Source organism: Centropristis striata, chromosome 8 (genome assembly GCF_030273125.1).
Source record: "Centropristis striata isolate RG_2023a ecotype Rhode Island chromosome 8, C.striata_1.0, whole genome shotgun sequence".
NCBI lineage: Eukaryota > Metazoa > Chordata > Actinopteri > Perciformes > Serranidae > Centropristis > Centropristis striata.
The window spans coordinates 36,414,962-36,428,754 of record NC_081524.1 but is presented as its reverse complement, the minus strand read 5'-3'; the positions used below and the strand labels follow the sequence as shown (position 1 = coordinate 36,428,754).

Genomic DNA, 13,793 nt, shown 5'->3' with positions numbered 1-13,793 from the left:
GCTTCCATAGCTGAGGTTTTGATCTTTTTCAGTTGTTTTCAACCTACAGGAAATAAGCACTGCTTGTCTAACATCAATTCAGTTAAGTTTTCGAGCATGTAGGGCAGCCTTTGGCACTGCATCATGTTTTTTTTTAAATTTTAAGGCCATGCTCCAGGGCACCTCACACTTTCTCTATTGAAAGGGCACCCTGGAGGCACTTCACCACACTTTCCCCATTTAGGGCCTCCCTAGAGGACACTTTGTCACATTATAACATCATAATACTTATTTAAAATCCCTGCAGTTATTTTCTGGTGTAATTTATATTTCAACCACCAGATGTCACCCGTTATCTACAACTGCTTCTCCATATTTTATCCAGTGTTTATACATAAATAGTTAATGTTGGTATCAACAAAACCAATGTTGTGGCTCTTTACAATATTGTGCTTGTGTCATGCACCCTCAACAGTAATGAAATTAGACAAAACTCATAAGAAAGTACTAAGTTATATGCTTAAAAAAAAGTAATGTCGGCTAATTTAGACTTATATTCAGTTTTAACACGGCTTTGTGTGGTGCAATGCTATCAAATGAAAAACATCAAGCAATTCAATGTGATTTTGCTTCCCCTGCACTCACTGCTCACCTCTGCATCTCTCATCATCATAAATCAAGTCAAACAGAATAATACCGGAAATAACGTAGGTGTTTTTCCAAAATTAAAATAACACTTTCAATGATAAAATTAAATGTAAAGTTTTCCCTCTCGTTTTAAATGTTCTTTTTGTGTGTTGTGCTTAACTGATGCACACATACACATTTCTGTTTATGTATTGTGATATAATTGTAATGTTTTGTTCACTAGAGCCGTGATCGAAAATTGGCATTACGAGTTGTGTTTGAATGTATGGATAGTCCTTTCAAGGTATGTGGTTATGATAAAAAAAAATAACTTCAGACGAATGTTTTTATTATTATTACAGAGAATTGTCTCTCCGGGAAGACTTTTTTTTAAATTATCAGATGTTTTATTTTGGTGATAAATAACTACCGGAAGTGAACTTCTTTCTTTCTTCCGAACAACTTGGCGGTTGTTTCTAGTCTCGCTTTTTTCTCTCCCACTCAGTCAGTGTTGAGAAAGCACCAGGAGCACCCGTGAGTGTCGGCATTTACCTGTCAAGATACGGAATAACATTACCAGACTAATATTGGGATAATTTCTAGTTTCGACTAGCAGACGGAAAAAGATTTTCTCCACGGTCCGACCATGGGTTTGAACGGGGCGGCGCGGACGGTAGAGGGGGATTTAAATGTCTCTTTCAGCTTCTTTTGATTTGAAGTGAACGGTCCAGCAGAGCAGAACGGAGCTTCGTTTCTTTGCACGTTTGACCGGGTTAAAAGTTGTTGTTTATCGTTAACGGTGCAACCAAATCTTCACACAGGGGTTTGCTCGTTTCGTTTCGTTTTTTGGAGTATTTGTTTTTTTTCCTGGAGAGCGGAGGTGGCGAACTGAAAGCGACTCACCGAGTCGGGACTGACCACTGGAGTTGGTCCTGAAAATGGAGGCTGTTATCGAAAAGGAATGCAGCGCGTTAGGAGGACTCTTCCAAACTGTGATCGGAGACATGAAGGTAAGCCAAGTGAACTTTGCTGCACTATTTATATTATCCGTGAGCCCTTAAGCGACGTGCAAAACTATTAAGATGAAAAAGGATGTAACAAAGGATGGTCATTGGCATATTAATAGCACTGTGTATAAATTATGTAACTTAAGAGAAATAAATGACTTAGGCAATTTTTTGAACATGCCTTTGTGACTTAAGCAAGATATGGTGACACTTTATTTTGAAGGTGTCTACATAAGAGTCACACAAGCCTGTCAGAAACATGACATGACAAGTAGTGTGAGCATTAATGTTACTTCATAATACTTAATACTAGTCAGTTACTCCCAGTCAGTTAACTTCCCAAACATCAATTTGTAGTTGTAAATGTGGATTTCCTCACACTGTTAAAATAATCACCTAAGTCATTTTTTGTCAAAATTGTTGTTGTTTTTTGCCTAAATCATCTCCTCATAGCCACCTATGGTAAAATCACCTACATCCTCAGTTGATCAGATCATGTGATTTTACCCCTTTAAGATAATGGCCTATGTCAAGTGTGTGACTTAAGTGGATTTATTATGCCTAAGTCAAAATAAAATGTGATTTAGGCAATTTTTTTAACATGCCTTTGTGACTTAAGCAATATATGGTGACACTTTATTTTGAAGGTGTCTACATAAGAGTCACACAAGCCTGTCAGAAACATGACATGACAAGTAGTATGAGCATTAATGTTACTTCATAATACTTAATACTAGTCAGTTACTCCCAGTCAGTTAACTTCCCAAACATCAACTTGTAGTTGTAAATGTGGATTTCCTCACACTGTTAAAATAATCGCCTAAGTCATTTTTTGTCAAAATTGGTTGTTTTTTTTTGCCTAAATCATCTCCTCATAGCCACCTATGGTAAAATCACCTACATCCTCAGTTGGTCAGATCATGTGATTTTACCTCTTTAAGATAATGGCCTATGTCAAGTGGATTTATTATGCCTAAGTCAAAATAAAATGTGACTTAGGCAATTTTTTGAACATGCCTTTGTGACTTAAGCAAGATATGGTGACACTTTATTTTGAAGGTGTCTACATAAGAGTCACACAAGCCTGTCAGAAACATGACATGACAAGTAGTATGAGCATTAATGTTACTTCATAATACTTAATACTAGTCAGTTACTCCCAGTCAGTTAACTTCCCAAACATCAATTTGTAGTTGTAAATGTGGATTTCCTCACACTGTTAAAATAATCGCCTAAGTCATTTTTTGTCAAAATTGGTTGTTTTTTTTGCCTAAATCATCTCCTCATAGCCACCTATGGTAAAATCACCTACATCCTCAGTTGATCAGATCATGTGATTTTACCCATTTAAGATAATGGCCTATGTCAAGTGTGTGACTTAAGTGGATTTATTATGCCTAAGTCAAAATAAAATGTGACTTAAGCAATTTTTTTGAACATGCCTTTGTGACTTAAGCAAGATATTGCAACACTTTATTTTGAAGGTGTCTACATAAGAGTCACACAAGGGTGTCATAAACATGACATGGGATGTGTCATGATCATTAATGACACAATGAAGTAACATTAATGCTCATGATACTTGTCATGTCATGTTTATGACACGCTTGTGTGACTCTTATGTAGACACCTTCAAAATAAAGTGTCGCCATATCTTGCTTAAGTCACAAAGGCATGTTCAAAAATTGCCTAAGTCATTTATTTCTCTTAAGTTATATAATTTATACACAGTGTTATTACTGTGCCAATGACCATCCTTTGTTACATCCTTTTTGAGTGAAATGATCAATAAATGTCATATGTTACACTTTTGTTGAAGTTTTTATGTGTTTCCTGCAAAACTTGAAAACATTAGTTTGGTGATTATTTTAACAGGTTGACGATAAGATAATCGATTTGTGTTAGATCAAGCAACGATAATTTAACGTTAGCCAGACTTTTTAAAAAAAAACAAAAAAACAATTTAGGAACCTAAAAGAAATCCGTATTTATCTTCTTATTGTAGTATCATGCAGAAGTTGATAAACAATGGAATAGAGCTGAGTAAATTTGAGATATTGATATATTATTTACAACTGATGTTTATGATAGATAGGTTAGTACATGGTCTCTGGAATATTAACCTGCTGAAGATTTTGTTTTCTGGTAACGTTTGCTAGTTGGCTTAACTAAGTTAACTAACTTGCTAGTAGTTATATTTGACTGCACTCTCCCTGTTTTTACGCCCATTTGTTCCATTTTGAAGTGGATGCAGCAGCCAACATTGGAAAAAAAGGCTAAATAGGGCAATCATCAGCCTGGAATTAGGGCATCTTATTTTGCTATCTCTTACAGCTTTGCCGATGAGACAATTAGCAATTTCCCAGCTGTTGTACTTGCCTGAAGGAATTCCGGGAATGTAGCTGTCAGGGTAGAAAATTACCCTCAGGCTCTGAAGGCTTTGACATGTGTAGGTCAAATGGCCTGCCATAATGTCTCCTGGAGTCAGAAAGTTTGTTATGAATACTGCTCAGACATTCAGCACTTCTCAGCGTCCCATGTCTCACTGGACTATGGCTTCCCGGCCTTATAACTGTCAGGTTACTAAAATGTGAAAGTGCTTAGTTTATTAGTTTTGTCTGGAAATATGACATACATATTTCCTGTGATGCCTTTTCTTTCCGAGTGCTACAGATGGGGTTGTGTACTCACTAAACTTAAGCTGTCAACACAAATAGGGAGAAATGCAAAGAAATACCATTGATATTTGTACCAGATGGTGGGAGCCACTACAGAGAAAGAAAATGATGGGGATAAGCGACATGCAAAGAGAGGGCAGACATCGAGAGAATAAAAGTGATGTAAGGGAGATTGAGAGAGAGAAAGTAAGCGGGACTGTAGGTTGAGATAGTCGAGTTGGTTGTTGGGTGTAATGTTTGACAGCACAACACGACATTCCTCAGACCCCTGACAGTAGTAACACATCAGCGAGAAACATGTGCTCATGAGATATTTATCACATTATCTGGTGCGATCTTAGCCTCTTCCTTTCAGTGCATTAGGCCACTTGTTCTCTGTGATGGTTTTGATAGAAGGCTCTTCAACTATATTCAGCCCAGGACCTGAATTAGGTAAATTTAGAGTCCCATCGGGAACCAGGCTCATTATACCCTGTATTAGTGCTCTTGCTCTTGTTGTGTGGGGATCTTTCCAAAAGAGGCCTGTGACCTATTTTGCAACCTATCACATGCTTGGACAAGACAGTATGTCTATTCTCCCATCAGAAGATAACCTAGAATAAAAAAATGTGAAATAAAATAAAAGCAAAATAAAAGCTAGCTGTCTGGACATTCTGAGGTTATTTGTTATTACAAGTTATTCTGTGTTCAAACCAAACCTCATGCTTTTCAGTTTCATACAGTCCTGCTAAACTAATTTTCATCTTATAGTTTAAATCCAGTTCCCCCAGGTCAACTGGCACCAGCATGGGAAAACATATTTTTTTTTAGGTGACATAACTGGATTTCATGTATGGGAAAGCCTTTAGCCTTAGTTAGTTCTGTTGAGCCCTGCAGGTGAGGTGAGGCACCAGTATGGCCTCATGTTGATTAAACAGTTATGTAAGTGTGGGAATAGTGAAATCTGTTTTGATGATTGTGTTGTTCTTGTTTGTGTGTCTTTCTCCCTACAGAGCAGCTATCCTATTTGGGAGGACTTTATCACCAAGGCTGGCAAACTGCAGTCGCAGCTCAGGTGAGACCATGTTTATATGCACACAGTCTTTCTGAGTCTAGAAGGAAAAATACACTTATGTGATACTGCTATTATTTTTTAAATTCTGCAAATATCTTTGCTTACTTTTCATGCAAATTTGAGTTTTGACAACACAGATTGTATTTTTAAAAGCCGAGTACATATTTGAGAAGTAACTGCAACTTTTCCTTGATAGAAAAATACCACTGTGATTGTTGCATAACATCTCTCATACCCCAAAATAACCCCCCTTATATAGATAAAAAAAATTGTGTCCTTGGACTAACAAGCAATGACAGGCTACATAAAAGCTTAATATCTTAACAATACTGTCCAGGGGTCATTATGTGTACCTCCCAACCATTTAGTCTTCTTTAAGCCTGATTTAATTTGTATTTCTAATGCTGTATTTGCACACCTCCTGCCAAAATTATTCCAAGTCATCTACTAACAATGAATGCCAATCCCAGCCACCTTTCCTAGTTGGTTTTAAGTGGCCACGTGTCACGAGACAAACAACTGATGACAGCTGAAATAAAAGCTTATTGTCCAGGAAGTACTGTAAATATGGATGTCCCGTGGTTTAAATGATTCTTTGATTAACAATGCATGGCAGTTCTTTGGCCATTTAAGTGTCCACGTGTCCTGAGACAGACTAATAGTGACAGTTGTATAAAGGCTCAGGGACTTAACAATACTTTCCAGGGGCCACTCAGTGTCCCATTCTTCCATTTTCTCAGTATTAAGGCTGATTAACAGTGATATGTTATTCAAGTGTCTCCATCATTCTGGGGTTAAATATGTGACCCTGCCATGCTAAAGCTCAGGGGAGTATTTGTGGCCTTGTTCCTAATGACTGGTTGTTTGGCAGTAGGATGTCTGTGTGTCTGGGCACCAGGGTGATGATAAAATAACAAATCCACTAGCAATTGTACTGGTTAAAAGGTGAGTTTAACCTCCAGTATATCAGTGAGATTGTATTATGCCATCATAGTAGGTTAGTGGCAGCCTGATGATGGAGATGCTGAGTTATCCTCTATTCAATATATTAATATTTTCTAATGTACACTACTGGTCAAAAGTTTTAGAACACACCAACTTTTCCAGAATTTAATTGAAAATGATGCAGTTTAATGTCTCAGTGTACTCTGAAATGAATGCACATTTGCAACATTTAAAATTCTTTATTGAGCATGATAGTGTTTTGAAAATAAAAAAAAGATTCAAAATCACATTTTATGTTGAACTAAAGTACTAAAAAAGACACAAAATTACAAAAAAAAGACACAAAATGACAAAAAAAGACACCAAAAGACTTAAAAAAGACACAAAAAGACACAAAATGACTTACAAAGACATGAAAAGAATTCAAAAATGGACAAAATAGCCCAAGACTCCATAAAGTTAAGTTGTTAACCCATTTCTTGTTCCCTGTAAAAAGGCCTACATAATTCTGAAATGTACATTGTCTTCCAGTTTTGGTTAACCTTACTTTTTTTATTTACCTCTGGCAGTTCACCACTTACCTTCGTACTCTTTCAAGCTGTTCATTTGACTTGAACTGCTTGAATTTCAGTAAAAAAATTGAAAAATTGGGGTGTTCTAAAACTTTTGACCGGTAGTGTATGTTCACTGTCCCATACTTTGATCTATTCATTTTTGGCTGTACACTGCTCTTCAGGATTAGTCCATTGCTTCTTCCAGAAAAGATAAGTTAATTCATATATAGGGAACCATGTTTTGGTATTTTAAGGTAGCTTTTCCCGTATTAAGCTTGGCGTTCGCCCTGCTTCAGGCTGCAGTGGTTTGTAGCATCTGGTTGGCCGTAACGATGCACTCGCTGCTGTATTGCTAATAAGAGTCTATCTGGGTTTGCTTGTTGTAACCTACAAATAAAGCCTTTTCTGTCTACTTTAAAGCCTGTCTCCAGCCACTAAAAATCCAGCCAAACTAGCCTTTGACTACAGCATAACCCCCCACTCAAGGACCTCTGTAATCTGCCTTGGGACTGGGCTACATAGAAGGATACACACACAAATACACACAGTAAAACAGAAAACACACCCACCTTCCCGCCTTGGCCTGGATAAGTGACTTGCCAGCAGTGGTAGCGGCATATGTCTGTGTGTGTAATGACGTCCTAGGGCACACTACTCTGTAATTTAGACCCTCTGCTCCCCTCTCACAAAGCAACTAGGAAATCAACCAATTACAGTGTTTGGCCTGTTCTGTCATTTTTTGGTCCGAATATGGTGTTTTTTTTCTGCCCATTCTGGTTTTAAGCAGTCCTCATATACACACATATGCATGTGCACAGAATAGCTTTGAAGAAAGAGGGCAGGGTGGAATATAGGCTAGCTGATTTCTAATCACAGTCCTCTTTTAACTTGTCAGTTTGGTCTGTTTGGTGGGTCATGGTTGTTGCAGCTGTGTCAGAGCTAGGCATCCCTCCTCCTGCTTCAGACCACCTCAAAACCTCCAATTCAGACTATAAACCGAATGGTTGTAAAACTTTAAAGTGGTGTTTTTGCCGAGAAAGTCAGTTTTATAGATCTGTCGATAAAATCACTGAATCAAATAGTCTTATGAGTGTTAGTTGAGTCAGAATTAGTCAAGGACAGCCCAGTACAAACATATATTGGGCTTCACATACCCTGACAGCACTATATCTTGTCTTGGTATGTTTTATCAAACTAATTTAAAGAGTTAAACCCAACCTTTTTCTGATTTACTACAGTCACATTCCAGTTCCTGTTGAACTAAGAATAGACGGGGGCAGCAGGGCTGAATGTATCATTGTCAGAAAGAGCACTCTGCTACACTCTTTCAGGGTCTATGGGGAGTTTAGATTGGCTTGGCCAAGGCCTTGCGGAATAGATATGTTAAAGTAGTTTGTCTTGACTCCAGGACAGAGGCGTTTGCAGATTTGAAGGCCAATGGTAGTAGTCAGGTCACTGTTGGAGCACTTTGCAGAGCTGAAGGCTTACACCAGCAATGCTTTTTTTTTTTTTATTCCTACAGCCATATAAATCTCAAGGCTTTTTGGCTGACTGTCAGAGCTGAAATTAAAACCTGATTATTCTGCCTTTAGTACAGCTAAGTACTCATTTATTTGTTGAGAGGTTACCTTATTTCACTGTTAACTGAGCCAGAAAATTTAAAATAGATTGTGAATACTTTTTTTAAAAACACTGCATATTTAACAATTCTCTGTGGTGTGTAAATCCAGGATTTTTCCCTTTTAATGTTGACAACCTTTCCAGTGCTGCTATAGGAGTTCAAAGTGCAGTGAACCAGTTTAATAGTTTGCATTCTCTTGTAAAGTCACAGAGCAGATTACAGCAGATGATCATGGCCTGTAATAGTAAACTATTGCACAGTGTACTTCAGTGGGCTGGAGCCACTAATACTAAAAGTGTGCTTCTGTTTTAACCGCTTCCCACACAAACCTGTTTTGGATTAATAAATGGAACTTGACTGAACAAGACTTTGCTGCTAGTGCACGTAAAATACAATCCACAGACCCATGTGTACACTGTACATGGTATAAATTAGTGGGGACACATATCAGTTGGAGGTTGCTCTGTTGGCGGCACTGGGCTTTAAATAGAAAGGAATCTGTGTGTGCCTGCTCGTATGTTTCTTTTTCCATTTGCAAGACACACCCTTGGATCATCTGGTCAGCTCTGCAACAACACAGCACTTATTAGCCAATATTATATCAAGTTTTGGAGGGATAAAGGAGTTGCTGTCTTTGGCTGAATGCTAAGACTTGATTGTCACTCAAATGTAGAAGAAAATTTGGACGTGAAACTAAGTTTTGGATAAGGCTTGTGATCAATTGATCTGTTGAAATGTACTTGAACTGTAACTCCATTAAGCAAATAACTAGTTTGAGTCCAGTCTTGCGACATCTGAGAAAATACTTTTTAAAAGTATTTTGCAACTCATTAGGAGTATACTCTAAGCACAATAAACCTTCAGTCTATTTGAAGTCTTTTCTTTATGTAAGTAATTTTGAGAGCACCCAACAAAGTGGCTCTGTGGTCCTGACATCCATTAAAAGACTACACCACCAATTTAGCATTGCACTCATTTAGCATTATCACACTCACAATGAACAGATTTTACAAAAGCATAAAGTTGATGCAGCAGAACCGCAGATTTCGTCTTTTTTATTTCACACATTCTTCCTTGTTATTACAATATGGCACCAACATGATATTAAGTGAAAGTCAATTTAAGTCAAACTTAAGAGTCGCCACCAACATGTATTCTATTACTGTTTTGCGTATTTGTGTATTCAAATCAAGGTACTCAGGCTGCGAACAAACAAGCTCTTTAACCCTTTATCAGGCAGAGAACTATATTTGGTAACTTCAGGTAATATTTAGAGAAAAAAGTTGCAAATTTACTAGATTAAAGTGGCAAATCTACAAAAAAAATGTTGCAGATTTAAGAGATTTAAAGTGGCAAATCTGTGCGAAAAAAGTTGCCGATTTACGAGAAAAAAGTGGAAAAAAAAAAAACTTTTTTCTCCCAGGTTTACCACTTTAAATCTCATAAATCTACGTGGGTTAAACTGAACATGAAACTAAAAACTTCCAGACAATGGCATTTCTTTCTTAGCATGTATGACTGATAGGCAGCCTTGTCTCTGTTGAGGAGATCAGATATCACATACGTGCACATGCACACAAACAACCCAAGAGCGTCATCTCCATACCTGTGATATTAATCATGAGAGGCCTGTTGTTTCTGAAGAAGGAAACTCAGTGTTTGCCAGGTAACCAGTCAACTAGCGCACCAATGAGGCAGCCTGTTGCCTGCTAGCAAAGTAACTGGCTGGTGGAAAGACAGACTCAGATACCACCAACATGGTGTCTATAATGACCAAAACAGAAGGTACTCTTACACCAAGTTTCCACTACTTTTTTAATGACAGATTCAATTTTACCCTTTTCAATCTGTTATGTATTAGCACTATTTTATATTGCAATTTGTAAATACTTGGTAAACCATATAAGATGACAGAGAAGCAGGTATGAGTTGTGAACTTCCCACAAGCCCGTTTTCCATTTTAGAGCTGGACCGGGTCGATCCCACATCGATCCTTTCTCTGACCTGTAAGTGCAGCTCCAGAGCTGCTCTGCTGAGCCGGACAGATTCCAGCGGAAGACATAGACATTCCTCACACAGCAGGGCACGTTTAGGGTTTTAACTTACCCACACTCTCACAGTACATAAAGACACTATTATGCATACTTAAACTTTCAAATGATCATGGTGGATGTAAGCTTCATAATGGTAAATGGAGCACACATGTGCAAATTATGTTTTTTCTTCTCTCACTTTCAAGGCAGAATAAGATCTGATGTTTTTTCTTCATCTGATCAGTGTATATCTTTGCCTGCCAACACTTGTATCTAATTGCTGTGGTTAATCAGCCACCTGTGTTTATGTTACCTTTAACTGATTCACAGTACAGAGTCTGCCATCTTTATTTGCACTGGGATTTTCTCTTATTTTGTGTAGATTCTGTATCTGTATAAAACATGTGCTGTGTTCCAATCCCCATACTTCCATGAGTACACTTAATGCACTACACTATCCGCACTTACTAAGTACTCAGATTTCAGCAGGTGAGTGTTGTTCCAAATCTAATAGTCCGTGGTGCACTTACCAGAAATTACGCTTGCAACAGCCGAAAAAATAACCCTTTGTGTTGCTTAATCTTTACTTCTACAATCCGGCAGTATGGCTCCATTAACGCAGCAAATGTGGAGAATGCGCCGGCGTCGTCAGCAACGTTACCTACCGCTCCGCTGTTGTTTCGGCCGTCATTACAAAAATTTTTTTCGAGCTGAGCGGCTCTGCCTGGCTCCGCCTCTTCCGCTACGTAGACAAGATGGCGGCCGTTGAGTGCGTATAGTGTACATCGTTCCACACTCAACGTTTTGACCGTTATGAGGGCAACATCCGGGTCCTTTAGGTACACTTCTTTTCGCCACGATCAGAATCGGAACACCCTGCGTACTCAAACTAAGTATAGTAAGTACGGGAAGTATGGGTATTGGAACACAGCAATGGTACTTCACATTGTTTCACATCAGCAAAGTGTTTTACTTTAATGCTAAACCTGTGCTCGTCTTTCTCCCAGGGCGACGGTGGTTGCTGTGGCATCTTTCCTGGATGCCTTTCAGAAAGTAGCCGACCTGGCAACCAACTCACGAGGTAAGAACAAGTATATAGGAGTGTATGTAAAAAACTATCCCAGATCTCAGTGTCTTTTACAGTCTTGATGGACACTGTGTAGCACAGTGCTGACAGGGTTAAATCAGTTGACTCTTTGTGTCTCTAGTGTGTGTGTGTGTCTGGTCACCTATGTGTCAGTATGTTTGTCTGTGTAGCCCCACTGTGCAAGTCCAGTCTTTCACCCCACTGTGCTGAGAAGTTTTGTGGGTTGTTTGCTTTATCGTATGGGTAGTAAATCCGTCACTTTGCTGTTTGAAGCTCTGCTGCTGGCTTTGTTTTCGACCTCTACCCCCCCTTTCCCTTTGCTTTCTACCCCCATACTCCACCTCTGCTACATCTGGACTCTCCGGTAGAGTCGACTCTGTGTGAGAGGGAACGAGAGAGAGAGAGAGAGTGAGAGATCTCATCCCTCTCTAGCTTTGACACCTCCAGCCCTGCTCCATACTATTAAGACTATTAATAGGAACTGAGACAGACACACACATTCATCACCTCACTCACTGCAGAGAGAAAGAGATGGGGGAGTACAGGGAGTCATCACTCTCTCCCTCTTTCTCTGTCGAACACACACAGTATAAATGTTTGCTGTGAAGGAGTCAGAGTCAGTCAGCTGAAAAGTGTTGCGTCATCTTTCATGTGCTCTTTCATCACTTTTTCTCCCCGTTCTCTCTACATTGTATCTTAGCAGTATCGCATATCATTTTTGTGCTCTGTTGCCTCGGCTTCACTGTACACCTGAGCTCTTTAGCATAGAGGCTAGCATGTATAATGTGTTATAATGTATTGCTGGCTGACACACTGCTATCTGTATCACAGATGGATAACCTGTCCACATGATAATCTTACTAGAGTACCGTAAAGAATCTTAATTACCTAGATTACAGATTATGTTTTCCTTTTAGCCTCTAGCTGTATATCTTTACACATTCCTAGAATATGTAAACCCTATACCTCAGATTGGTGAGGTGCACTAAAAGGGCACCACATTTTCTTCCACCACTTATGCTTATCATATTGCAAGAGCGTATAAATGCTTTGACAACATAATAAAGCAAATAGCTTTTAATATTCCCAGTATAGCTTTATCTTCTTATCTGTATTACTTATCTTTGAGTAATGTAGTTTGAAATGTACTTTGGCCTGGTTAAGTGCTCATAGAACCCTTCAGCTTGGTTTATTATTGCAGTAACTCAAATATCTGGAGAAAATATTAATCTGGGCTTCTGTTTTAATGGGAAAGTTATGATAGATCTAACAGCAGTCCGATTATTGCTGTTTTTGTTTTGTTGTTGTTTGCTGTCTTATTTTGAAGTTTTGATGTATTGAGCTATTCAAGGGCCCCTGGAAAGTTCCTGGAAGGCAGGAGAGTTTAAAGACAGTTTTTCCCATTACATTTAAAGTTAACTTATTTAAAAGATATTAGCAATATAGTTTTTATAGTTTCTGGTAGCATAGAGGGATGAAAAATTGGATAGATTCTTGGGTCAACGGCCAATAATATCTGTTTGCAAAAGAAAATGATTTATCTCCGGAATATAATTTACTAAGGACTCATTTGTCACTAAACCAAACTGCTCTGTTGGAATCTACTGTATGTACAAAACAGTTGTGCACATGTGTTGGGCCTTTGCCTTTGGGGTTGCCATCTCTACTCTGTGAAGATATCAGTTTACCGTATTGTTCATCTACAAAGCAGAAGAGTATATTTTTTCAAGACATCATTGCCCGTGTGTGTCTTTGTGTATGTGCTCGCTACTGTAGCTTTGATGTTGAAGAGCATCTGCACAGTTTGTGTCTAGATCAGATATGATACACTTCATTTTGTGAGGCTGCTGAGGCCTCTTTATACGAACCTGGTCTCACAGGAATCCGTGAAATAGCCACGGATTTGCTTAACTCAAAATCCGTGGAATAGCCACGGAATCACTCAAATTTCCGTGAAACTGACACGGATTTTGCAACAATGCAAGTTAATGACAGTCATATCCCGTGGCTATTCCATGGATATTTTTTCCTATTGGTTTGTTCCAAGTCACAAACATGGCGGACAGTTCTCTCATTTTTAGTGAAAAAAATCAATATTTTGACTTAGTTTCTGCATAAAAATGGATTTTGATCACATTTCTAGCGAGAAATATATGTTTTATTTTCTAAATATTCACTCAGTGAGTGTACATAATCACTTTGTATGTT

The 13,793-nt window shown here is 38.5% G+C and overlaps 1 protein-coding gene across 1 annotated transcript in view; it reads left to right on the top strand.

The window, feature by feature from the left end:
* Positions 1-1,058: 1,058 nt before the first annotated feature.
* The window catches only part of LOC131976080 (protein MTSS 1-like), a 66,376-nt gene continuing 53,641 nt past the window's right edge, over positions 1,059-13,793 (top strand). The window contains exons 1-3 of the mRNA XM_059338975.1: positions 1,059-1,616; positions 5,284-5,345; positions 11,506-11,579. Of these exons, the coding sequence (XP_059194958.1) occupies positions 1,545-1,616; positions 5,284-5,345; positions 11,506-11,579 (208 nt within the window). The 5' untranslated portion in view covers positions 1,059-1,544. The remainder of the gene's footprint in view (positions 1,617-5,283; positions 5,346-11,505; positions 11,580-13,793) is intronic.